This window comes from Pagrus pagrus (genome assembly GCF_965226575.1).
Source record: "Pagrus pagrus genome assembly, chromosome: 8".
Lineage (NCBI taxonomy): Eukaryota > Metazoa > Chordata > Actinopteri > Spariformes > Sparidae > Pagrus > Pagrus pagrus.
In genome coordinates this window covers 4,827,820-4,855,149 of record NC_140192.1, presented here as the reverse complement: position 1 = coordinate 4,855,149, position 27,330 = coordinate 4,827,820, and the positions used below count along the sequence as shown (strand labels likewise).

Sequence of the window (27,330 nt, the reverse complement as noted above, 5' to 3'; positions counted from 1 at the left end):
CTGGATCTTGGCCGACTGCGGGGCAGAGTAGTCTGGGCCTGTGGATGTGGATGTGGATGGGCCAGACAAATGACGGCTCCTCCTGTTTAATTTGTTGTGTTTTTTTTTTCCCTCTCTCCCCTTCCACTGACTTTTTTTTCCTCTTTTCTGTCTCTTTAACTGCCCACTCAGCCGCTGTTGTGAGAAGAAAAGTTGCGGCAACCGAAACGAGACGCCCTCTGACCCGGTCATCATTGACAGGTAATGAGATCAAACCACGTCCCACACAGTCCACCACTTTAAATAAGTGCCTCTTCATGCTGAATGTTCAGGGTGCCCTTTCTTTGTATACAGGCACCTACACAGTCTTAAAAGGAGAGTTGTCACCAAAATATACATTTTTCCTCTTACTTGTAGCGCCATTTTTCCATCCAGATTGTTTCTTTCCAGGAAACATGACCTGGTTACCCGATATAATAAAAAAAAACCCCTCTACGTGGAGTAGAGGCTTGTGCTCGTGACAGGGCGGGATGTAAACATCAACGGCTCAACTAGCTTAGTTAGCTCACCCATGAGTACATGTACACTGTGGATTATGATTTGTGGAGAAGAGAAAGGCAGACATCTCGTACTTGATATCCCTAAAACAAAACAAAACAAAACAATTCAGATGGATGAAAAGAGGAAAAATGTACTTTTGATTTCAAGGTGAACTGTCCCTTTAAAGAAAGAAAGAGGTGAAGGTTTTGCTGTTGCATTTACACCCTTGTTAGAAAAGAGGCCCCAGCTACAGCATGTGCTCATATGGGCCGGGTGTTAATGTTTCTGTGTGTTTTTCTTGCATATGAATGTACACATCACATATAAATATTGGCATTTACAACAGAGGGATCGCAGCTCATAGTCAGTTCGCGCTGCCTCAGTGCGAGCAGGCTGTGAAGCACAAGTCCAGAGTATCTGTGTCCATGTCTGTCTCCCATGTGTCTCCCTCAGCTTTCTGTTTGTCTGTTGATCTATCTTCGGCCTGCTGGAATCTGTTTCACTTTGGTCACTCATTACATTTTACAGCCAACGTTGCACCTGAAACCTGCCAAGAGCGTAGATTTTCCTTTTTATCAGAAGCACGTGGGTCTTTCAAACCTCCAGGCAGGCTCACATATGTAGTAAATGTTCACCCTGACAGCCAGTTATCAAGCTTAAAGGAGGATGACCACCGCCGTAATCAGCGTGTGTGAGGGCCTTCACGTCCGAGGGATTTTGGAGGCCTCGCGCTGTCTGCCCGGCATTAGCCGGCGTGATGAATGCTCGCAAGCAGACCGCATGTGAAATACTTTCTCTGTGATGTCATAGACGCAAACCTTCATCTCCTCTCCCTCCCATCAGTCCACCTCCTCTCCGCTCTCCTTCCTCCTCTCCTTCCCTCAAATAGTCTGTCTAGAAAACACTCACTTCATATACGTCAAGGACCCTTTTCTTTCCCCTCCTCAGTTCAAGCTGGCTGGCTGTTGACAGTGTGTCTCAGAGGAACTCCGCTGAAGATATAACGGAAAAATTGGGCTGTTGTCTTTCGCATTTTCCCAGAATACCTTGGAGCAGCTGCTTTTCTCATTTACTGTAGCACATTACTCCCCCCCACTTTTTATACTTCCTCCTAACATGGCTAAACCTCCTCCAAATTTGTTTGCGAGCATCTCGGCGGCGGGCTGTTGAGGAGAGAGAGCGATCTATATCTCTTTGTGACTGTGTGTGTGTGTGTTTGTGTGTGTGCAGGCTGGTGTGAGGATTGATTTAAATGGAATCATTGACCTACTGTACTCCCTAATCACACTGGGCATATCCCGTCCTGACGGGGGCTTCTCCCTCTTGACTGGCCCGGCGAAAATCCTCTCCTCAGGGAGCGGCCTATTAGCAGCCGGTTAATTTCTGATAAGCCAATGGAGTTGTTGCGTGGCCCTGCGCCCTCTCCCTCTCCACCTTATGTGCACTTTCTCATTCGACTCAGCGCGTAGAAAAAAGATTGGCAGGGCGAGACGTGTGCGTGCGTGTTCGGAGCATGTGTACGCTGTTTGTGTGGATGTATATTTTTGTGTGTGTGTGTGTGGGGGGGGGGGATCCTTGCATGTTTATTTATGTATGTGTATGGATGTATGTGCGATTGTGTATGTGTCTGCGTGACCCCTCCTTTGACCTTTTTTCCTAGTCACTGCTTGGGTCTTAAATTATTCATGTGTGTGTGTGTGTGTGTGTGTGTGTGTGCCTGCAGTTGTGTGTGTGTGTGTGGAGGAGACGGTCTGTTTCTGTGGCTCCAGTAATCAGCCTCCTGCTCCCAGCCCCAACACCTGTTCTCCAATTAACATGCAGCGTGCTGGGGCCCACTCGCTCCTATCGCCCAGCCACTGCTTTCTACCCTTTCTCTTCCTCCTCTCCTCTTTTTTTCCTCTCTCTCTCTGACTCTTATCCCCACGCTCCCCCGTCCTCTCCCGCCTCGCCTCGTATCTCTACTTCTGCACACCCCTCTTGCTCTTTTTTTCCGCCGTGCACTTACTTCTTCTTCTCTCCCTATTGCTTAATTCCCCCGCTCCTCTTCTTCTTCTTCTCCCTTTACGTTACCATCTCCACCACCGCCAAATCCACCCCCCCCTCCTCCTTCCCTTTAGCCTGTCTAATTTTGCCATAATTAGGCGGTGTCATTAGGACACCTACCCAAGCACAAGGGAGTTTGCAATTCCCCAAACGGCCCAAACCCCCTCTTTTCTAATCTCCTTTCCATATTGTTTCAGTTTTCTCCCCCCCCTCTTTCTCCTGCTGCTGCTGCTGCTGCACCCCCTGCCTCCCCTCCGCCTCCTCTTCTCCCTAATCCTGATTTGAGTGAAAGGAAAGAGAGGAGATCACAGCTGATCCATAGGGAGGGGTGAAGGGATTGAGGGGTGGAGGGACCGAGGGATGAAGAGGGCAAGGGCAGTCGTTGACAAAGAGATGACTCTTAAGTTGCCTATGGGAGAGAATTATCTAATGCCCCGCTGCCTGCTGTGTCTAATAGTTTTACGATTGTCTAATCTTAACATTGGTGAACTGCGACGCTCGCAGGCCCGATGTGACTTCTCTGTTTGGAGAGTCTCTTATCTTTGACTGATGGGGTGGCGTGTCCACTGATTGGCTAGATGATTGATCAATAGACAGATAGATTGATTGATTCCTCGTGGCATCATCACCATAAATCTTCACTAATTGTTTAAAACTCACGCAGTCAATTTTGGAGCAACATGCTTGGCAGAGATCTGTTTAGGATGCCACGTACACGATTTATATCTTCATATCTCCTCAGCAGCACTTCATAAATGCAAGGACTGGGTGACAAAAATCAATATCATGATATTTTTGATTGAATACCTCGATATTAATGTTGCAGCAATATTGTAGGGATGCACTATTTGTACTAACACAACATATTAACACAGTCACAATCACTTTACTGTAACGCATCCTTTAAAACAAAATAAAACATATCACGATAACGATATAAGTAAGTCAGTAAATAAGACTTTATTTATATAGCTAATGCAATACAAAAGATAGTGTAAGCGATACATTGCCCATCTATAATTGGCTGTTTTTTAACATTTAGTGCTAAAACAGTAAATGAATTGACAACACCCTTGATAACTGATTGTTTTAGTCATTCATCAAGCAAAAAAGCTAAATATTTGCAGTTTAAGACACAGTTTATAATTTCTAAACTAAACTTCTGTGGCTTCTCAATCAAAACAATGAAAACAAAGGACGTAGTTTGATTGTGCGTGAAGCAGCGTGGGATCATGGGAGTTGTTGTCCTTATTGTTAAACAACCATCATTGCTGATGAAAGAAGTAAACGTTCATGGAGGAGGTTACGTTTTTATTCTTATTCAGGTTTGCAGACTTCTTCCTTTGCTTTCTGCCTCTTTGCTGGAAGTTATAGCGAGAGGCGACTAAATGAAACGCACCTTCAACAAAGTGATATATATTGTTACGTATAAATCTTGGGATAATGTCAGTACACAGATCAAAACTCAAAATATCTTTGCTGCTTTCCCTCCGTCAAAGTCGTCCTCTCTGAGAAGTCCTCAGCATTAACCTCGGCAGATCTGTTAATGGCGGGATTATTGGCACGCTGACCTCTGACCTCCGAGAAACTTATATTGGTTCTGGGCCGAAGCTGGCCTCTGTATTTATGAGTGAACCATGGGTTTACAATGGAGACAAGCAGATGTCAGCATGAGTATTAGTCGGTGTGGTTTTGGATGGGAGGGGTCAGCGCTCAGTGTGAGTGCGTGCTTTTATTATTTGGCTAAGAAGCTGAGATCAATAGTTGGTCATAAGGAGTGTGTGGAGGGATCCATCGTAAGGCTTGTGAGGAAGGTGGGGGTGGTTGGGGGGGGCTGATCAATGGCAAGCACTATCTCACTAATTGATCGTGTTTCCAAGAGGGGTCTTTTTTAACAAGCCTGCGCTCAGAGAAAAGAAGAATAATCAATAGGAATTTTCCGATGTTGTCAATACGGCTCTTCCTTCCCTCAGATTCAAAACGAGCTCACGAAGGGTCACACACACTCGTGCATATCACACTTTTAACTGCTGACCTAAAAAAAAACACATCCTCCATCTGATACGCACGATAGTTTTGTGCTTTCTTCTTCTTTTAAAGTTGATTATTGTTGTTATTTGAACAATGATTAGTCGTCCTGGGCGACGGCTTGACTTCAGATGCTCGGCTCCGAGAGGAATCCATTACTCTTAATCTTAGGTTGCGGGTTGTATTGATCTGTTTGTAGTCTTGGTTCTAGTTATGTGCATGTACCACAGCTTTGTTTTCAACTAGTCAGTGCGCTGTTTTGTCCTTTTTTTTTTTTTCCCCCAGTCCTGATCGATGTGCGGTAGATAGCTTTAGTTTCAGCTCAATTACAAAAATTCCCTGGATGAATGTTTACCATGCAGATATTTATTTATCAATTACCGAAGCTCATTTTCTTCTGCAAAGAGACGTCTTACAGGAAGAGTCACATGCAGAGACACATGCTCACGGTCTCAACTCTGCTGCGCTGTAAAACTGTAAATCTTCTTCTTTTTTTTTTTTACAGTTCTTTACGGATTAACACTGTCTGGACAGTTTGACAATAAACTATTCACATATCATTTGTTGCTGTATGTAAATCTCTGGTCTCAACCGGTTCGCTGTCTCAGAGAAGCAGACTGGCCATCTGTTAGTTCACCCACCTGCTTGCTCCTCCGTCTTTCCCTAATTTTAAAAAGAATAACAGTATGTGCTGATGCAGGACGCTTCCCTCCGTGCTTCTTTCTCTGCTATCGTCTACCTGTTTCTAGATAGTTTTCTGCTTGTACTGCAAACGGTTCGGGAACACCGACCCGCCTCATTCTTCAGCGTCAAACAAAAAGAAAATAGAAGCTGCAAAGTCTTTGGGAAAGGAACATTAAACCATCAGCCAAAGAATAAATGCAGTAACATTTGTTGGACTGTGTCAGGGGTCGAATTCCTCCCCTCTCCCAGATGCATACTCATGCACTGCCGCCAAGTCGCCCTGTTAGGTCATCATATATGCACTTGAGAGTTTTATGTGTGAGACAACAATGTCATTTCAGAATATTGTTTCTCATACTCCCAGTATAAGATTTTTTCCATTGGCCGCAAGGAGGAATTCATGCTGTTGCTTTATCTGTTGACTCTGGCACGCCGTACCTGATCTGCCGTTCCCTTTTTTTTCTATCACATTTTAATAAAGACGACATGTCGAAAAAGTCTTTTAAGAGGTGAAAATCCTGAGGGACGGGGCTGTGATTGGTGTGAGCCATCAGATTTTGAAGCAGGGAAATAATGAAAGGCCTGAGAAACGGATTTAAAGTTTCTAACTTTCCTCCTTGTTTGATGTATTTCAGTCAGAAACAGGATGTTGGGGAGGGACGTATCATCAGTAAGGAGGACTTTATGTGAGAAGTAGCTGAGAGAAATACTGCAAAAATGGTCTCTGATAATAACTGCTGTGGATCGCTCTCCTCCTTAGTCATCCAACTCACGGAGCCCGTGGAGAAGGGGCACTTTTATCTTCCGTTTGAGCCTCCGGTTGTTGGCAAAGTTGTTCAGCAGTGGTCGTTTCTGCTGCTGATGGGAAACTTGTGATCTGTGAGTCACACGATGGGAAGAGTCGGCCATTTGGAGGGATGGCTCCAAATCTATGATCCCAATTTTCCCATTTGAAAAAAAACTTCCTGACACTTGACTAAAAGAGAGATGGTTTAAGGTTTTTATTCTTACCTCCACCAAGGTTGGTTGGTTTGTGAGCAGGATTTCACAAAACATTGACATTACAAGACAGGACTCTTTTGTCATTTTGCTTAATCCAAAAAATCAGGCGTATTAAGTTGGCTGTATCTGTGAGTGAGGACAATTTGATGCGGATCCAAACAAAAATCCGGATCTAGTGGATTTAATTATGTGTTATTTGATGTTGGATCCAGCCTGATTGATTAAAGGGGACTGTTGGGAGTTTTACTTTAATCTCAGCTGTTTGTGATTTGACCCATTTTTCAGTGCTGCTGCTGCTGCTGTTTCTTGGCTCCAGTATAAAGATGTTGTTCTATGCTGAAATAAAAAATGCATTTTCAATCAGATTTAACTTGGCCAGAGGAGAAAACTGTGACTTTTAAGAAAGAGATTCAAGTGTGCAGTTAAATACAGTGTATACACTGTATGTGCACGACGAAACACATTTTCATGAATTGTTTATGGAGGAAACATTGTATTCTCATTGAAAGCAGTCTCAAAAGAGTCCGGCACTAGGATTTATTATCATTATAAGTATATAATGATGCATTTTGACATTTACATCCACATATATTAAAGGATACCACCTGTCATGCAACCCATTTGACACTTGTGTGCAGTCAGTTTTCTTCATGGTGTAAGCCGCACCACTTGCAGTAAAGTGTCACATGTAGCATGAAATCTGTTAATATGATAACCTGGCGTTTACCTTGCATACTGCTGCATAGATTTAATTTTAATCAATTAATTGGAACCACCGTCAGCACCAGTCAACTCGATTCCACAGTCGTTGAAATCGACTCCACAGGCTGATCACGTCGGATCAATCAATCGACACACCGCACGTATGAATATGCATGAATTACCTGTCTGTCACACGTACATACATGCACGGAGACAAAGTCAGACACGCCGGTCCCGTCAGTCCGCTGTCACAGGTCTCTCCCTGGTGGGCTACCACTGTCCAGTCCCTCCAGACCCCCTGTCAGCGAGCCCCTCAGGCTGGGGGCCAGGCAGCGTGGCGACAGGGCCCTGAGGCTCCAGTGCACACCGCCTCGCCTCACACAGCGGAGCGGCACACAGGCTGGACCACTGAGCAGCTGGCACAGGACCATGGGGATGGCTCCTCCCTTGGGGCGACGCAAGAGGGAGAATGACACGAAGACAGACAGGGAGAGACGACGCGATGTCTAGAATATCAAATTCTCTGACAGGTACCGCTTCAGACAGTCAGACCGGTGAAAATGAGTTCGGGGACCTTTTTTCCGAGGAGCTCGAGCTTTACGCGATGTGAACTGGGAAGATCCCGGACTCCGGCGTGCACAGGAAGTGTATGATGAGTCGTAGGGCTGTGAGCTGAGTTTGTGTTTGGTCACCTTTGCTCCGCTTCAGCCAGTGTTAGCTGTTGTGGCTTGAACCCTGACACAAGGAGTAGGCCCGGTTTGTTTTCTTTGAGAGAGCCTACAGAGGAGGGCAGTCGGAAACAGAGAGCAGTGGAGAAATGTTTTGACAGGAAATGGGAATGGACTACCAATGAGCTAATGTGGAGGAACAGCAGGGGGACTTTTTTTTAGAGTGGGTGGGATGCAGAGAGGACGGAGAGGGAAGGGAGGGCGGATTAGAAGTTTTGAGTTGCTGGCTCAATGGCACCCTGAAAGGCCCTCGCTCCCTCAGAGTAGCCGGGGCGAACCCTGCTATTTGTCTGGCCACTAATGGGGTTCACCTTTGGTTGAGCGGTGTAGAGATTAAGTAGGGGGCACTCAGAGGATCAGAAGGGGGCAGATTAGTGTGATTTAGGGGTACTTCAGATGATCGCAAGCGAGCGAGCGAGCGCTGTGTGGTTATGTGTGTGTGTGACGTAAGATTTGTCTGTGGGTTTGTTTTTCATGTGAAATTCCTGCGTTCGCCATTTATTTTGTAAAGGGATCTGTATCTATAATCAGGATCTAGTGTGCATGTGTGCATGTGTGTGTGTGTGTGTGTGTGTGTGTGGAGTCAGAGGCCAGTTAGCGGTGGTATTTAGGAACAAGGGCTGTTTTCTTTGGCTGGATGTTGCTGCTGTGGGTGGAGCTGTGCATGTGTGTGTGTGTGTGTGTGTGTGTGTGTGTGTGTGTGTGTGTAATGGGGATCAGCTCCTCTGTTGAGGTCTTAAATTTCACTAATGACTTAACAATGCCCCCTGGTGCCTGGCCGGCCCCGCCAGCCACCTTGTTTGTTTGTTTGTCTCTTTATCTGGAATCTGGACCGACTGAAAACTTCTCCCAGGAGTCAGATTCCTCTGCAAAAATCTCCACCCTTTCACTTTTTTGAAAACGTTTCCCAACACTAATATTTACACATCTGCAGTGTTTCTCAAATAGAATTTGATTAAGTATCTGTATTGGCTTGTGCTCGAGGGCGATAGTTAGTCCTCCTGTGGGACGAGGGAAAAAGCCAGGCGAGGATATTGTGTGGAGACATTTTACGGCCGGTAAACAATACTGGTACCGTGCAAACAGAGGGGATCCGGCGTGTGCACTTCGATATATAAAGTTAAAGCGGAGTGAAATCACTGCTGGCTCTTTTGTTGTGTTTTGCCGGCTGAATCATTGATGCAACAGATGTGTTTTTTCCTCAGCGTGCTGGAAAAACAAAAGTTAAAGGAAAGCAGCGTTTTAGCAGTTGTAATGTCACTCTAATCTTTTCGGAGGCATGCATCGGTTTCTCTCTCTCTCTCCCTCTCTCGCTCGGTGTGTGTGTGTGTGTGTGTGTAATGGTCCTGATGAATCTGTCAGGGCTGAGGGCAGGGGGTGATGTGACTGCTGACAGCCTCCCAGCAGGCATGCTGAGAGCCCCACCAGTCTGCGTGCCCTCCCCTTCAGCCCCCCCATCGCCCCGGCTCCCCTCTCTCCTCTCGCGGTCCTCGGCTCCACACATTTGCTGTGTATTAGCCACGGACAGTAAATTACAGCCCCCTCGGACCTCTGAGTGATTCCATTCCCCGTCTCTTCACACGTTCCTCCCCTTCTCTCTCACCATTATCCAGCTCACCTTCTCCAGCGTCTGTCTATCTCCCTCCTCTTCCTCTCATTTTGATCCGTTTTCCCTCCCTCTGTCTGTCATGCTCGTCCTGACTCCCTCAACCCTGTCAGATTTCTCTCCCCTCTCTGTCTTCCTCTCTCTTCTGTTATACTTCTCATCCTCCGTTCCTCTATTGTGTCACGCTACACAGCGCTCCCTCCCTTACGCATCCCCTCGCGCTCCCCCTTTACTTTCTTACAAGCAGGTCCCTGTTGTCTAGGCTTCACAGGTTTCTCAGCTGCTTCTCTCCCGCTCTCTCATCCTCCTTCCTATCCCTCTCTCCCGCCCTCTCCTTCCCTCCCCCCTCTCTCTGCCAGCACTCCCCCCACCCCTCCACCCTCTTTCTTTCTGGAAACAGATGTTGTTTGTCAGATCTTATCATTACTGGCTAATTAAGAAGACATCTCTTCTCCTTCTGTTGTTGCCTCTCTTTCCTCTCCTCTCCCTCTCCGTGGCATCCATCCCGCTTTCATTGTTCTTCTCCGAGGAAGCTTCGGGTCGAGCTTTGATATACACTTGTTATTGGTGAATCTGATTAGTGGCTGATTGATTGAAAGGGTATTGACAAAGCAAGATTAGTGTTGGTGTATTGCCGATGACCTCCTGGTATGTTTGAAATCTGTTCAGCTGCAGAGGGGTGCTTCGTGTCTCCGTTTGACAGTTGAGAGTATATTTTGAATCCCCGTCCCTCAGGACGCACAGAGCATGCTGGGAGAGGTGAGGCCACTGATGGGACTTCTATTCCCTGTCCTGGTTGTGAATTCATGTTCTCCAGGCTCTGAATATCTCTCCATATCCGTCTATTTGGCAGGCTGACCGCGGTCTCATGTGGCTGAGCTTTGTATGCAATCGACGCTTTTTTGGCTAAGCTCGTGAGACTCTAAACATTAATTCATTTCAAAATGTTAAAAATGCACATTTAGCAGCCAGCGAGAGGTTATACAGTAAAACACTCGAGGAAAAAGCTCGTTGAAACACTCGAGCGCCTCTCGCGTACCCTTCCCACCATCCCACTTTCTTCCTCTCAGCTCCGCCGTGCCTCGCTCACTTTGGCGGTGGCAAGCCTGAAGGTTTTACAGCGCTACCAAGCTCTATAAATCAGCACTAGTGGTTTAAATGTTTGGCTTTGTCACAGTTCTCAAGTTTAGAGGCGGGGTGGGCCGGGGCCGAGGTTGCAGGGGTGAAGCCGGCCTGGGAGGCGACGGAGAAGAGGCCAGGAGGGGCAGAGCCAGTCCACCGGGCAGATTTATAAAGAGCTGACTTCCCGTCTGAGACTACCTGGAGTCGATTTACTCACTGGTTCTCACACCACGGATCAATAAGACGGGGTGTTTGGATTGTTTTTTTTAATATAGTGCAGTGAAGATGATACCAAAACAATACTTTGTTCGAACCTTTACTCAAAGGAATGTTAATGTTTTTCTACAAATTATTTTTTTAGCAAAAGAAGCCAAACTTCTCAAATGTTGCATTTTGTCAACACACGAGCGGCCAGATAATCAATTAAATATAATTAAATCAGCAATTGTCTGTGTGTAAACATGACTGCAGAGGTGGACAGTAACTAAATACATTTACCTAGCTATGATTATTAAGTACAATTTTAAAGTGCTTGTACTTGACTTCAGCATTTTCATCTTCTGATAAACTTCTACTCCTTCATATTTATTTTACAGCTAAAGTTACTGGTCACAACTTATCAATCAATCTTATAATCTCATATACAGTAGTATAGTGTAGTTATACTTGAGGGGGATTTTGAATGCATGACTTTAATTTTTAAAGGAGTATCGTCCCAACATCATATTGGTACTTTTACTTGAGTAGAAGATCAAAATACCTTCTCCTCCACTGTGTTTCACTCGGCTGGTTCGAGGTACATGTCAGCATGTGGGTGTACATGTTGTTTAGTCCTGGTGCCACTGAGAGACTGTGAGACATCAGGGTCAGTGGACGGAGGCTTCGACTGAGACAATCCTGTAAAAATCAATAAAATCTCAGCTGTTTTATTGATGACTGTATCGTTGTTGTAAAAGCTGTTACTAAACCACGGAGTCAGTTTGGCTGTGTGACGTTTTCTGGTGAAGCCGATGCCACAAATATCCCTGTATGTTTTTAGGAGGAGGAGGAGGAGGAGGAGGAGGTTGGACTGGGAGGCTGGTGTGAAAGGTCCTGTGGTGGTATGCGACAGAGGGGGTATCAGTTCGTGGAGGGTTTTCTGTGCCCCATTAGCAGTGTCAAAGGTCATGTGCCCCGGGTGTTAACCCTGGTGACCAGTCTAGCTTCCAGTCTGCCAGGGGACCCGGGTCCAGGGGTATTTATTACTAACCTCCCCCCTCTCCTCCCCGCTCCATCCCCCAAACACAGCTCTCCCCATGGAGGAAAACAAAACACCTCCATCCATTCTCCCCCCCACAGCCGCTCCTCGGCCCGGGTACATGTACTAATTGGATGCATATCCATACACTGATGCATGACGACCCATCTGTAGATTTGTGCTTTGACGTTAAATATTCGTAGGTCACCGCTAGTTTATCCAAATCCTAACACATAGCCATGAGCTGCAGCGTGTTTTTGGCCCATTACCTCCATGTTTTATTAAAAATCAGCCAGCATATACAAACATACTTTGCGGTGTTTGTTTTCGAGGCATCATTTTTGCTAATTTGTATAATCTTGCATGATTGATTGTGCACACATGGTTGCTCTGTCTTTGTGTATTTCTGCGCGAACTCATGCATGAATGTGTGTGCGGTTTGCACGGGCCGGCATGTGACATATGCAAGCATACGTGCATGCATCTGGGCCTGCTGTATGAGTTAGTGCTCTCAGTGTGTGAGTGTGGCAGAGGAAGGCCCTCAGCATGTCAGTATGTTTTAATGCTTCACATCTGGTTTCCTAATTTTCCTCCCTCCCCTCAGCTCCCCTCCACTGCGATGTCAGGACACTGTTTTGTTTTTTCAGGGTGGGGTGGAGGGGTGATGGAGGGGATGTCTGATGAGTGATGGCCCTGAATACAGGACATCAACATTCTCGCTCTCTTCCGCTTGTCTTTGCTTCTCCTCCTCTCGGTCTCTCTTCTTAGTTCTTACAATCATTAGCCCTTCAGCATTATGAAAAGGGGTTACATGTATGTAGATGCTGAAGAGGACCAGCTCTTTATCTGTCCTCGCTCCTCTGCTCTTCTTGCGGCAGGGCATCCGTGTCAGCCGAAAACTAAAAGTTACGACACCATCCTCCTCCTCATTCTCTAACTTGAACTCTGAGTTTAAACCTTTTTGCTTCAAGAGCCGCTGCTGGCAGTAAACCTTCATTTACAATGAGCACAGAGGGCGATGTGTTTTATGTCTATGTGAAAAGGCAGTTTGTGTCAACAGTGATTAGTGCTGATGAATGCCTATGAAAATTTTTGTTGGGGGTCCTGTGCTGCTGAGGTGCTCGTCGCATGATTAAGGCCATATGTAAAGTAACACTTATGTGTAACAGATGCCTCCGCGGACGGAGAAACGTGAGACTGAGTCTCCACGCCGAGGAAGGGAAATATTTACAAAAACTGCATCTCCGCTATTGTTTTAAGTGTCGTGACTTGCTGGTTGGTCGTTGAACTAGTTTTTTGCTGAGCCAGTCGTCACCATTGGGACGGCCGCCTCACGCTGCGAGGCCTGTGTTTAGTCTTGGGAACTGAGGCAGATGCAGACAAAAGGGATTGCAGGCCTTGACAGAAATGCAGAAGTGAGGACAGAAAAGAAAAAACAGACTCCCTGCGGTGCCAGAGTGGAAAATGATCCCAAGGTTTAAGACTCGGGTCTATGTTTTGTTTGTGTTTCCTGTTTTAAGTGTGTCTGTGGAGGGTAGATGTTGTGGAAGATAAAACTCGGCTTTCCACTGCTGGAAACAGTCAACTCTGTGAAATTCAATTACTTTTCAAATTTGTCATCAGTGTGGAAGAATGAAACAAACCAGGAGTTTGCTCTTATTAAGCTCTGGTGTCAGATTTGTTGGTAACGTAATGCCACAGGAAGATATTCTTGTTTCTGTAATAATAATGTTTTTTCCTGCAGTCTGTTACAATCATTGCAAAGTACGGACGTGTACAATAGTTTAAAAGTTCAAAAGTGTTTCCCATTAGCTTTATTTGCACTGTGTTACTCACTTCACAGTGTTTTAAACAAACAGAATCACCATTTTTCACCTGCTTTATTCAACGTAGTATTCTGCGATTGTAAAAAAAACAAGGCGCACATTAAATACAAACAATCTCAACCAAGTGGAGTTCTTTGAAAAGAAAGGAAAAAAAGCCTTTTTGGCAATTTTTCCCTGTGACATGAAGATCACCTCCGATTCTCTGCATGTTGTCCTCGTCTCTTCCCTCTGGATGATGGGGAGGCGTGTGGGTGTATTACATTACCAAAACAAAAACAAACAACAGCAATATTAAACTTTTGCAACCACAATAGAGGAGGGGATAAAAAACAGAGGGTCCTCGACTTCTTATTAATTATGCAAGATTAGTCTAATTATAATTCAGCAAATGAATGTGTGGCAGAAGGTGCGAGGCGACGGGGCTGGGAGATTTGCATGTTAAGTGGGCAGGGGGAAGCGGCTAATGCATGCTAATATATGCGTCAATGTCTCGCTTTAATTTCAGCATTTGCAGCTGTGTGCGTCCGAACTGAGGGGGGTGAAAAGTTGACTCAATGGGTTTTTGGGGAAAGGGGGGGGGGGGGGCGAGCAAAGGTGGGGGGTGTCGGTGTATTAGTGTGTTCATGCATGCATGTGAATGTGTGTTTTTTTTTGTGTGTGTGAGGCATCTGGTGTCATACAAACAGGGACTGATGAGAAGAAGTCAACAAACAAGGTCAAGAACCCTCAGAAAGTGCACAAAGCCTCAGATGGATGTAGACAACCTCTCAATTAGGGATGTGATTCTGCTATCTGAGGCGTCAGCGCAAAGTTTTATCATGTCAGTCAGTCAAATGAATGATGACTGCTGGTTAGTTGAGCATTAAGTGGCCAACAAGCACAGGACGTGGTTACTCAAACCAAAAAAAATGTGGCTCCATGTGCCGACTTATGAACGGATAGCCTTTAAAAATGAGCCATAACGCAAGAATCATTGCCCGGGATAAAGCAAACATACAGCACAATCCTCACAGGAGGCAGTAAAACGAAACGCAACACTTTTGGTTCTGGTCTCTCTTCAGAGTCAGGAAACTAAACTTTCCTCGTGAAATGCACTGCGTGTATGGTGATTTTAAATTATGCTAAACTGATACTGTCACCGCAACAGGCAGATGTAAGGAATGATGACAGAGTCGGGAAGAAGAAGAAGAAGAAGGAAGTGGGAGAGGCGATAATCTGCCCTTTTACATGTTCCCACCCCAAAAAAAAAACGAGGTCTAGCGCAGCGCTCAGGTTGGAGGTCCGAGCCGTGGCTGATAAATCATAATCGCCCTCTGCCAACAACAATATTGATTGTCCTCCGACGAAATAGCTCAAATCAAAAAAATATTGGACACCCTGTTGGAACTGAGAGCTAGTCTGAGGCCAGGTTGCCGTTCACATGGGGAGGAAGCTGGAGCGAGCGATGGAAGAACGGCGAGCAAAAGCTGACAGAATGAGGGAGAGATTAGTATGCGATGGGAGGGTCCGGGGCTGCGGGGCCAATATGAAGTTCCTCTCCAAACAACCGCTCTCCATTAAGATGACTTATATTTGCAGAGAGCACACACAGTGTGGGTGGGATTGGAGCTAACCACGTAGCCCACAAACCGCTGCCTCCCTCTGCAGCATATTTCTTCCGCTCTGTTGTCGTTTGTTTAATTGGAGCATTAACGGACATGTTTGAGGGGACACAGATTGGCCGCGTTCCCACTATTATATCACCGCGCCGCATCACGCACAGCTCGCCTCCCTTATTTCTTTTTCTTTTTTTTTTTTTGCTTTAACGTACATTTTCCTGCTTAATTTCTCGCGGAGCTTCGTCTGCACCTGCTCTCTTTATACACTTTCCTGCCTCTTCAACCTCGCCAAAGTCTCTCTCCTCCCTCGTCGCTGGATTTCAGTGATGGAATGTGTTCTTGTTGTTGCCCTTCCTCTTCCCCATCGCTGTCTTTGCCTCTCAGCATGGGGACTTTGGGATTGCGGCAGAGCTGCGTTGCCATGGCAGCGGGCCGTGTTGCCGAACTGTGTACACCTGGGATTTGGAGTCTCTCTCCGTAGTCTCCCTCTCTCCCCATTTATTCCACCTTCCTCTCAGGTTTTCTTTGGTGTAGCAGAGGCTATCAGCAGCCCTCTCTCTACCTCTGCCTCCCTTCTCTCTCTCACTCACTCTCCACAGCCTATCACCCTCAAAACGTACTCTCACATACGTAATGAGACACATATACTTGAAAACAAAATTCATGTCCATACAGGCGCCTGTGCCTCTATCACTACCTTCCTCTTTCCACCTCCTCATTTCACTTTCTCTGTAGTTCCCTCTCCATTTCCCATGTGGGGGTTCAAATACGGCATTGCGGGATACCACAGTCCCCCGAGGCCCCCGGCATACATCACTGTCTCCAGTTTACTTTGAAACACAGCGGCGCTTTTCACTGGACTGCGCTTCAAATTCTCATCACTTGATTTAAAGTGTAATAACATTGACTTTAATACGGCGCTAAACAGCTGGGATTGATGTCAGAGCTGTAATCATGTAGATGTTCACACACGCCACCGACGAGAGCCGTCTCTGAAATATAATGAATGTCTCCTTCTGTGTTTGCAGGGCAGCGAATAATCATCTACACAATGCTTTTCATGTGATTTTCTTAGTTGCTGATGTACAAACACGTGTCCTCTTATTTACCTTTGCAGGTTTTTCTTGAAGTTTTTCCTGAAATGTAACCAGAATTGTCTGAAGACTGCAGGAAACCCGAGGGACATGAGGAGATTTCAGGTACGGGAAAAGATGGAATAAAATGCGGGTGTGAGTGCTTGTGTGTGAGGTGATGACATGTGGGACTGCATATAGGGAAAAATGTTCTTTAATAATTAGTTTCTTCTCCAGTCTGTGCCACAAACTCTCACATATGAAGCCCTGGAGAAGTTTTTTTTCCAGTGCAAGACAGAGGAGGGAGTTAGAGGTGAAAGTTAAAAATCAATAAGGAGTCAGAGAGACGGAAAGACAAACGAAAAAGGAGTTAGATATGTGGGAGACTCGGTCGTTGGGGTGCTGGGGTGCAGGAAATAGGTTGAGGTGTTTCAGGAAGTTGTCAAGAATTGACTGATTGGCTCCAGATGGAGGAGGTCATGCTCCGTGACCCAGGAAGTGGTCACAGGGGACACTCCCGCCTCACTTCCTCTGCCGTCTTTCAGCGCCAGCGGCCCCCGTCTGGCATTCTCCTTCTCCCAGCAATCCCAGCGACCATCCCGTCTCCCTTCTCCGTGCTCCCTCCATCTTCCACCATGTTTGCTTTAACTCCCGCGATGTGACACATGCTGAGAAGTTATGAGCAGACGGGCGCTCCAACACTCTCATCTCTGGGTTAAAAGGTGATCAGAGCCCGGACAGGAGTCTGCCGCTTGATCGATAATTTACAGTTATTTTCCTTTAGGCTCCCCTCGCTCCTCCACCACCTATAGCACATATGCTTTTCCTCTTTCTCATGTTCCTTCACCTGCAAAATTATTGCCATGTGTTTATTCCAAAGGGAGTGCAACAAGTTTTATCTTTGCTGTCCGATTTTTCTTAAAATGCGCACGGTGAAAACATATTTATGGTTGCTTTTTAATTGAACTTTTTCTTCTCAAAAACAAGCTCTTAAGCACAAACTCAAACTCATTATCACGCTGCAGAAATAGTATCACATCAACACTCATAAATACCCAAAGAGAGGAACCCTACGAGTATCCCCTCATTAATTATATGTGTGTCATCCATGCGAGGCAGATGTGGGAAGGGACACACACATGCTGCGGCCAGAAAATCAAATTAGGGCCACTATATATCATCCACTACTTTAACGGCCGGCTAAAATGGGAGATTTGCTCCATATGTTTGGTGTCATTGAAGGATCAGGAGGAGACAACGATGAGCGTGCTGCATGCTGCATGAATCAAAAAGTTAGGCCAGAGGCAGTGGGGAGGCCATATGGAGGCCTGATGGAGGAGTACAGGGGTGTATGAGCGGTGTCATCACCAGAATGCAGACGTATTATAAAGATCCCGGGGACGTCACATAACCTATTGAGAAATATTACTATCACCTGAACCCTGAAATAAATTGTTGCTCGGGGATTTTGCAGTCGTAACCGGAGATTGTGACTCGCAGCGTGCTGTCGAAGTCGTGCACACACACTCATGCGTCTTCCTCTTGGCTCTTCGCCCTCTCTTCCCTTCAGGTGGTCTTGTCCAGCACTGTGAGCGTAGACGGCCACGTCCTCGCCGTGTCTGACAACATGTTCGTCCACAACAACTCGAAACACGGACGGAGAGCTCGCAGGCTGGAGCCGGGAGAGTCTGCGGAGAATAGTATGGAATATGGTAAAGACGCCGAACACCGCGACAATGTCACGGCACATTTATCTTGTGTTATTTTATTACGAGTCTACTTCATCACTCACACTCAGAAAACATACACACTGATCCAAGGAGCCAACTGTCACAGCAGGTACACGAGTTGCTTAATGTCCACAAGTAATCACCATGATATATCAAACATAACCAGTGGTGCTACTGAGGTCATTAACTGAGCTAATTAATGCATTAATTAAATACTTATCTTCACATTAAGCAGAGATGATAGTAAAGTCTTAAATCTGTGTGTTTAGGTCTGAAAAACAACTATTTAATGAAAGATACTGTTTTTTTTAGATGGAAGTCAACAAGTCACATTTATCTCAAAACTACAAAACACACATTACACCTGCTTTTGCAGTAGTGGAAAGTAACTAAATACTCAAATACTGCATTTGTAGTTCACTTGAGTATTTCCACTTTAATCTATTTGATACTTTCATAGAGAAATGTTCTTCTTCGCTGCGCAACATTTACTTGAAGTTTGTGGTTACTCTGTTGATTACTGAAAATCTGTACTCAAGTACAAGTAACACTACTGGTATTACAATAGTACTTAAGTAAAAGTACAAAGTAGTCTTCCCACACACTACTCTTTCCTTTTTTGTTACTTTTTGACTGTTGGTGTGAAATGCATTATTAATAGCAGGCGCAGAGATGAAGGGTGTAGATATTCATTCACATTTTACTCAGTACTCACTTATGATTTTAAAAGTAACTATGTAGCTTACATTGTGTAATGCATACTCAAGTACTTGAAAAAATATGCAGAAAAGTACAAGTATGAATAACTTAATTACAGTAATTTGAGTAGATGTAATTAACTAAATACAATTACTCAAACACTGCAGGTTTTAGGTCCTCAGTCACAGTATTTCCACTATTTGCCTCGTTATTTTATACTTAATTTCATCCAGAACTTTTTACTACGTTACATTTATTCAAAATCTGTGGTCACTTGTTCTTTACATACAAAACATGTGATGGTCTGTTTCACTGTCGAGTAACTGACCCAGCAGTAGTTAAGTAGTGCAGAAGTGCTCCACACCAGCCAGCTTCAGGATTAAAAACACATTTACGTAATCACTAATTATAATGTCATGATTACACAACACTCAGAGGGCCCATGTCCCTGCAGGTTTGTGCTTTTACTTTTAACACTTTAAGTACATTTTGAAGAGAGTACTTGTATTTTTACACTGTTATATTGCTACTTTTACTTTAAAAAAAGCATCTGCATACTGTATATGATCGCATTGCTTTCAGGTCATGTGACTTTTTGACCTACATACAGTTTTTAAGTGTGCTCTATCCCCATCGGAGTAACACTTTTCTTCGCTCTCCTGTGCAGCCACCCCGTGCATCAAAGCCATCAGCCCCAGCGAGGGTTGGACCACCGGCGGGGCCATGGTCATCGTCATCGGGGAGAACTTCTTCGACGGGCTGCAGGTGGTGTTTGGCAGCATGCTGGTGTGGAGTGAGGTGAGGATTGTCTCCAAAACATCTCGCTAATGATGGTGGAGTGTGAAGCGTACTTTTGAAATGATATATATAGCATATGGCTTGTCTCATTATTTGGATGATTTATGGGCAGTCTAGACAAATTAATCTCTTCGCAGTATTGTGCTAGCCTAAATATTTACAATGCATGGGGAGGGAATCATTTGTTGCTGTTTTAGTGACTGTTTTCTGTCGTGTTCCTCAGCTGATCACACCGCACGCCATCCGCGTCCAGACGCCTCCTCGACACATCCCCGGGGTCGTGGAGGTCACGCTGTCTTACAAATCTAAACAATTCTGCAAGGGAGCGCCCGGACGCTTCATCTACACAGGTATTTAGACAAGACATCCTGCTCTTTTAAAGACTTTTTTTTAAGCATGAGATTTTAATGAACCGAGATTTGATGTATGCTCCTTTTTTTATTTAATTTCAGCTCTAAATGAGCCAACTATAGACTACGGTTTCCAGCGCCTTCAAAAGGTCATTCCTCGACATCCCGGTGACCCAGAGAAACTAGCCAAGGTTGGAGACTCCTTAATAAAAAGACTTTACCATGCTCATGGGGGGGTTTTTTTCTCTTCAAGGAACTGTGCATGCGACACTCCTATTGAGATATTAATGTAATAAATCCTGTCCGTTGCAGGAGATCCTCCTGAAGAGAGCAGCAGATCTTGTTGAGGCTCTGTACGGAAACCCACACAGTAATCAGGTAAACAGCAGCAGCGCTGGTACAATATCACAAACACGCATCACACACGCAGATATTTAAAAGACTTCCACAGGGATTTTGCATGTTTAAGGCCAGTCAGTGTTACTGCTGAAGCATACTATTAGTTAATAAACTGGAGCCTTGCTGTACTTTTCACGTCAGCCACTGGTTTTCCACTTATTTCAGTAATAAACCTGGAGAGAATGAAACTTTAGAAAGGTAATCCATCAGAGTGAATATTCAGAGGTCAGATTATGATTGCAGAATGATACAGGGACCTTCTGTCTACACTTTGCCATGCGGGTACAAATAATGTCTTAGCTTGACAGATTATAAAACAGATCTGATATTCAGCATTTTTCAGATTGTCAGAATTATGTTTTTACTAATAAAATTATTATAAGTGCCTCAAAATTGCACTTAAGTACAGTACTTTTGTAAATGTACTAACTAAGTTACCTTCCATCGCTGCATAAAAGTTTATTTATGCAACTGTATTTATGTTTAATATGTAAAAGAAATGAGGTCCTGAGCGAACACACGAGTCTCAGATAAAGTTTATCTGACTTGTATCCAGCTAATTTGGTTGCATTTCAATGAATGTATTTCCATATTGCAAATGCATATTAATTAAAGTAATTTAACTGTGAACTTAGATTCCTTATAATGAACTATTAAGTGTCAACTTATCACATAAAGTCACTTAATCATTTGTTGATAGTGAGCAACAGGAATATTCATGAAACATCCTGCACTGACTCACACTTTAAATCATCATGAGTCAGGCATTAGTTGAGCATTACATAAATATATCATTTGTTCTCTTGTTATAAAAGTTTCTCAGGGTTTGTGAGCAGAGTGGCCAATTAGACATCTCAGATATACTTGTGATTTTTTTAATTAATTGCTCGTCTGTTTACCGTCAGGCCATAGATTTGTTTGTTTACATCGTGAACATCTTGACGGTCTAGACGTGATCACCCGTCCCTCTTTCTGTATCCGTGACACTGCGAGTCATTGTTAACTTCTGTCTTATTGTCTCTCCTGTAGGACATGCTGCTGAAACGTGCGGCCGACATCGCCGAGGCGCTCTACAGCGTTCCTCGTCCGCACAGTCAGCTGCAGGCGCTGCCCAGCTCACCGGCCCACGGCAGCGTCATGGGTCTGGGCTCTTATCCTTCTCAGTTAGGCGTCAGCATCGGGGAGCAGAGCAGCCAAGGTGATGCAAAATGACACATAAACCGTTCACTTCCCACATCTTTTTTTCCCCCCACAAATAAAGCTCAGCGCTGACCCAACCTCATTTTTCTCCTCCAGGTTACATTCGAAATTCCAGCAGTTTGTCTCCAAGGGGTTACCCATCAGCCTCCACTCCTCAGCAGTCGAGCTACGGCGGCAGCGGAGGGATGACCGGAGGCTACGGGACGGTTCCCATGACCAGTCTAGGAGTACCTGGCTCTCCTGGCTTCAGCAGTGCCTCCCCCACAGGCTCTCCCTACAGTAAGACCTTACAGTTCTTCCTTCACCGCACATTTCTGGAGTCTCTTGTGATATTCAGACTTGAGACTGATTGTCGCTCTCTCTCTCTTCTCACAGTAATGCCCTCCAGCCCCACTATACCAGGAAGCTCCAGCTCTTCATCGTCTCTCTTGCCTTTCTCCTCCTTCCCGTCTGCTGCTAAACAGAAGAGTGCTTTTGCTCCCGTCCTCAGGCCCCAGGGCTCTCCCTCCCCGGCCTGCCCCGCCTCAGGGGGGAACAGCTTCAGAGGTAGCCATCCGACTCACTATCTGACCCCCCTGTCTGAACTCACGAATGCAGTCTAACCCCCCCTCCCCTGTACTAACCACTCAAAAAGCTTTGACTGAACACGACAGAAAAGAAAAGTTGCTGGATGTACAATAATGCAAGACCTGATTGATTAGAATCATAGATTTTGTATATTTTTTTCTCTCCAGCGATGACGGGCCTGGTTGTTCACCCGATGTAGCAAAGCACCCACCCCAAACCTACCCCACACCACTGCTTCACTTAGCCCCTCTTTTGGCATTAAGAGGGCAGGGAGAATGGAAAAATTGATCACTAAGCGTCCATGTATAACTTTCCTTCCTGAGCCCCCCGCCCGCCTCTTAGTCCCCTTTTTTCGTCCGGGTGGATGAACAGGGCGGGGTAAACGAAAATGTCCAAAGACCTGTCATCTACTTCAGAGGCAGAGCAGATTACATCGCACCACGAGTACAGACAGACACAGCTCCTTAGCATCAGACTGGACCACACACGGCTGCGTTTGAAAAAGGAAACGAAGAGCTTCAAAAGCATCTGTGTTCACCTCCGGCCTCCGATCACATGCAGTATCTGGTTCTTCCAGCACCAGCCCTCCAAACCCTTCGGCCAGAGACGTACAGGGGGACGCGTCGGCACTGAACGCTGTTGGATGACGGACGACTCTGATATAATGTCGCAGCTCTGAGAAAGCAGGGTGCTATTTGTCTGTGTATGGACACCTTAAATGGCATGTGTGTACACTGTCTGTGAGTTTAGCGAGAGCTTTTTTTCGAAGTAGACTTTTTGAAGACAATTTACATTCCAGAAAAATAGACCCTTTATTTTTTTTGTTCTGATCTCTACAGGTTTTACATGGGAGAACTCTTTGTCTCAAGGGTTATTACTAAAGGAATTCATATATTGATTTATTTAAGAAACAAGCAATTTAACTTATTATAGTTAGTTTAGGGAATAATATAAACGTGTTTTTATAAAAAGTGGTCCTTTTCCAGCTGTCACTGAAGTGAAGTTATCTCAACGATTGCTAATTAATTTTGCTGAATGATCACAGGGGGATTTTTTTGGGTGGAGAAGATCAATTCTGACACACTTTTTTGGGATTAAAATAACCCCACTTTTCAGGTTCTTGCATAGCAAAATCTTAATGTTATGCCCTCATTTAAAGAAGGTTATTGTCCTTGTGTAAAGGAAAAACTGTTAGTTAGCCTTATCCTTTTTAATTTCACTTATAATGCATGCTTTGTCACACCGATGCCCTGATATTATTTCATTCCACATTGAAAATTTTAATTTATATGACTATAACTTATAGATTTTTACAGTTTCCTTTTGAAATGTCTCGACTCGGTACAGGTCTCTAGTCACTATGCAGTACAGTAAACGAAAGCACAAACTGCTCAGTAGGAGAGAACGGGGCGTTATTAGGTGTTCATCAACCCATATCATGCTGTTCTTACTCGTTGATTTCTGTCGTCACAACACTTCATTCTCAGGATGCAGAGAAACAAACGACACAAAGAGTAGAAGACATTTTGCAAATTTGTTTTTTTTTTAGAGTTTGGTTGATTTTATTTATTTAAAGATTATTAGCAATTTAAAATATTATGTTTTTTGAAGCCATCTTTCTTTGAAACGGTACAAAAAATGGTGCAAATGTGATTTGTATATCTCAAGGTGTAATTATATTTTGTGCTCCAAATAAAACAAATGAGAAAAAAAAAAAGTCACTGAGTTCTTTATTGTGAACTGTCTTTCTTTCGCGCACACACACACACACTGAATAATCTGCCATGTTCCTGGACATTAAGGTTTTCTCCTACAAGCCTCCACATCTCCAGGTTTTTTTGCTGGATCTATTTTTCGACTGTGCCCATCACCTGTGTGCTCGTGCAGCTTGCAACACTGTTTTGTATACATAGCTGATGAGCCGCAGCATCTTAATTGTGATGCGAGCGTTAAAGACTGAGTAGAGCATGTCAAGATAAACAACAACACCCCCCCCCCCCCTTCCATCTCTTCTCCTCTTCAATAAGCCTGCTTTTCTCTGAGGACCGAGCCTCTGGGGGCCCCGAGTGAGAACCACATGAGTCTCCCTCCAACGTGGCCTCCTCTCTCTCTAAACACACACACACGCCTCGGCATGTGCCTCGCTAAGTCTTTGTTTGGTGCCGCTTCATCCCGTCTTTCTTTTCTCTCCCCTCTTTTTGCTCCCCTGAAATGGCCCTTCTCTGCTAATGTAATTAGCACTGGTAAAGAAGGGCAGTTAATTACCCACTCTATTTTGATCGGGTAATTAATGTTATGCCAGGAAACAGCAACTGTTTCATTAACATAGCGCTCAAAGCAGTGAGGGGGCAGGGTAGCAGCCAGTGGATGCATGTCTGTCTGTGTGTGTGTGTGTGTGTGTGTGTGTGTGTGATGCACGTATGGACAAACAGTATCAACAGCTCAGCTCGGTGACAGTGAGAGACACGTGGACTTCAAACGGCTGCCAGCACCGTCTCAGATCTGACCTCAGCAGCAAGTCACCGTCTCTCTCCGTGCTGTCTTTGTCACCATCAAGTGGCACTCAAGAAAGCTGCTGCCTCTTCCTCCTCCTCCTCCTCCCCCTCGTCTCTCTCTCCCTCTCTCTTTTGATATGCTGTTAATTTGACAAGTTAAAGTCAGCTTTGTTGCCGGCACCCTCAGCATTCATCTTGCTGAGTGCTCCTTCTGCCCAGTGGTGCAAGAGCCATATGCTTCCCTTCCACATGACTGTGTTGTTGTTGTTTGCCGCGGTTGTAACGGTGCCGGCGCCATTTACTGTCTTCTGATCACAGTTTGGATAAAGACAGGATGAGATGCCACCTGCCACCGAGTCGTTCCACATCACACTGCACGCGCGGCTTCAAACGAGCACCTTGCTGCTGGGTACACGAGAGCAAACGCCATGTCATCTTTCATTATCGATACTGCTGAAGTGCTGAAGAGCTTTAAGTTAAAGTGTTGTCTTCTTAACAATACAGGGCGCCTATAGCACAAAATACACCCTTCCCCTCCTGCCTCTCAGGGGATGTGTTTGTGTTTATATACCCAATTAGCCCTCTGGCCACAGCATGGCCATGCATTAGGCTGACATTAGCCCCGGGTGCATGCAACGCCTGTGTGTGTGTGTGTGTGTGCAAAATACAGTGCACCCCTTTCTCATTTGAGGCATAATTTCAGGGGTGTGCGTGCCTTATTAGGCAGACCGAGGCAGAGCTTGACAGGGGTGGCCCACTGTTTTGTCAAATAGATTGGTAGATTGGCTTCCACACACCCAGCCGGTGTCCTTTGCCTCTGGCCCGTCAGTAAGACCTGCATTGTTGCCCATTAGACCACTGGACCCCCCGATTCCTTTTTCCAAAATGAATCCCCCCCACCCTCGCTGCCATTCCCCTGGGTGTCAGTAGAGTGGGGTGGCAGATGGGACAGACACAGAGCTGCCCCATGAGACCACCACCACCCCCACACCCCTCCCCGACAGAACACACACACACACACAAATACACACACGTGTAAACACACACACGCTCACATATAGGTGCACACACAAGCTCAGACATGCATGCATGCACATATGCATAAGCACAACACACTACATGCGCACACAAACACATATTGTGTGCGGCAGCAGCGGCGGCGGCAGCAGCAACACATAGCTCCCCCTCTGCCCCCAGACACAAACCTCATCTGTCAGCCTGCTGCTTTTGTCCAGACCACAGGAGTGTGTTCTGTGAACACAGAGTGACGTCTCTGTCCCTGCCTCTCAATCTGTGCGCTGCTTACTTGTGAGTTTGTGTGTGTGTGTGTGTGTGTGTGTGTGTGTGTGAGAGAGACAGAGAGCTGCACAGTAACAGCTTCATGGGGTGAGACGTGTGACTAGAACGATGCTTCCAAAGAGAAATTACATTTTAAAAGTCGTTAAGTTTGTTCCTGCTGTGATGCTCATGTCCTGTTTCTGATCCTGCATTGGAAATTAATCTTATCTTGCAAGTTTTATAATGTTAGATGTGTGAATTCTTTATTTTTTAGATATATTTAAAGTCATTAGTCATTTTTATTATATATATATTTTTTTTAAGATACAGATACAAATCTTTGTGTGTGTTTCTGATCATTACTTCACATAAAGGCTGGTTTTCCTCCTGTATACATTTATATTAAACAAACAACAAACTCCCTCTGATTTTTCCAGTGCGTTTCCCACAATTATATGATATTTATGAAGGAAATACTCACATATAGAACATTTACACTGTGCTAAATCAGACAGCCAAGTTGTCTGGCTGGGTGCAAGTATACCATTGGGAGGGGGCTGGGTCACAAGTTTTAAATAAAGAAAAAATAAATAGGAAATAACAAGAGACAGATCCAGTGACAGGGTTCATAAAAGGAGAACATATTTAACATGTTTTCCACTGTTTATTGGGGGACAGAAAGGTGTTTTCTCACTGCTGGGTGAGACACAAACCCTCAGAAAGCATCGTCACACCCTAGATTATTATATACTTACATATAGTTTTTGCCCGTCTTGTTCAACAACATCTGCCATGAATTTCTGTGCAATAAAAACTGTGTTTTGTATGTTTTGGTGGTGCGGGTTACACTTTTGGTTACAGATTTTTAGCTAATTATCAAGGTGAGCCTGTGCATTAAAGGTGCAGTGTGTAGTTTAACACATCAGCAAAGAAAAATCTTCACTGATTGTTTTTCTTGACTTCATAAACTGAATAAACAAACAACACTATTTCATTCAGCTTCACTTTGTTTATATTTGGCGGACCCTGCCACCTTTTCTAGCTTTAAACTTCCTCTGGGGTCCCGATTTCCCTCCGAGGACAGCTTGTTTATTCAGTTATGGAAAGATATTCATCAAATAAACATCTTTTGTGTATTGTATTTGCATTATCACCTTATTAATATTGTTAATATTACCTCACTGACACTGAATTTCATTCCCAAAACCACATACTGCACCTTTAATGTTCATACTTCTGTAATGTGACTTACCTGTTTAACTTCCTTGTTAGTAAACATGAAATAAAATGTGGATTATATTGTAGGATGGGGAAGGTTTTTCCTCTCTCTCTCCTCCTGCTGTAGGTATAATATTGACAATTAGCCAGATTAGAGGAGCGGGGATGTAATTTAGCCAAACGCACGTATATCGGCTGTTTGTGCGCGCGGCGGTGAGAGGTGAGAAGGCCCCGCACTGGTGATTAATTACAGCCCGGCCTCGTGACAGAGGCGCGAGCTCTCCCGGTGCTGTCTGCGGCCGACGTGGAGGGAAACCCAGCCTGGCTAATTGACCCGGCTTCTGTAAGGCCATCCATCAACCGTGGCCCGAGTGGCCCCGTAAGAAACACATTATTCAGAGGTAAGTTAGTTAACCAACTAGCGCTCC

At 45.0% G+C, this 27,330-nt stretch overlaps 1 protein-coding gene across 4 annotated transcripts in view; it reads left to right on the top strand.

The window, feature by feature from the left end:
• ebf2 (EBF transcription factor 2) overlaps positions 1–23,618 on the top strand; it is a 30,817-nt gene extending 7,199 nt beyond the window's left edge. For 2 of the 4 annotated variants that reach the window (XM_084359391.1, XM_084359390.1), the window contains exons 6-16: positions 172–240; positions 16,213–16,294; positions 17,739–17,880; positions 19,265–19,395; positions 19,619–19,745; positions 19,848–19,936; positions 20,058–20,123; positions 21,174–21,342; positions 21,441–21,623; positions 21,720–21,890; positions 22,079–23,618. In XM_084359391.1, coding sequence (XP_084215517.1) covers positions 172–240; positions 16,213–16,294; positions 17,739–17,880; positions 19,265–19,395; positions 19,619–19,745; positions 19,848–19,936; positions 20,058–20,123; positions 21,174–21,342; positions 21,441–21,623; positions 21,720–21,890; positions 22,079–22,110 — 1,261 coding nt within the window. In that variant the 3' untranslated portion in view covers positions 22,111–23,618. Of the gene's footprint in view, positions 1–171; positions 241–16,212; positions 16,295–17,738; positions 17,881–19,264; positions 19,396–19,618; positions 19,746–19,847; positions 19,937–20,057; positions 20,124–21,173; positions 21,343–21,440; positions 21,624–21,719 lie in introns of all 4 variants that reach the window. The other 2 variants (XM_084359389.1, XM_084359388.1) reach the window with 1 other exon arrangement.
• Positions 23,619–27,330: the final 3,712 nt, after the last annotated feature.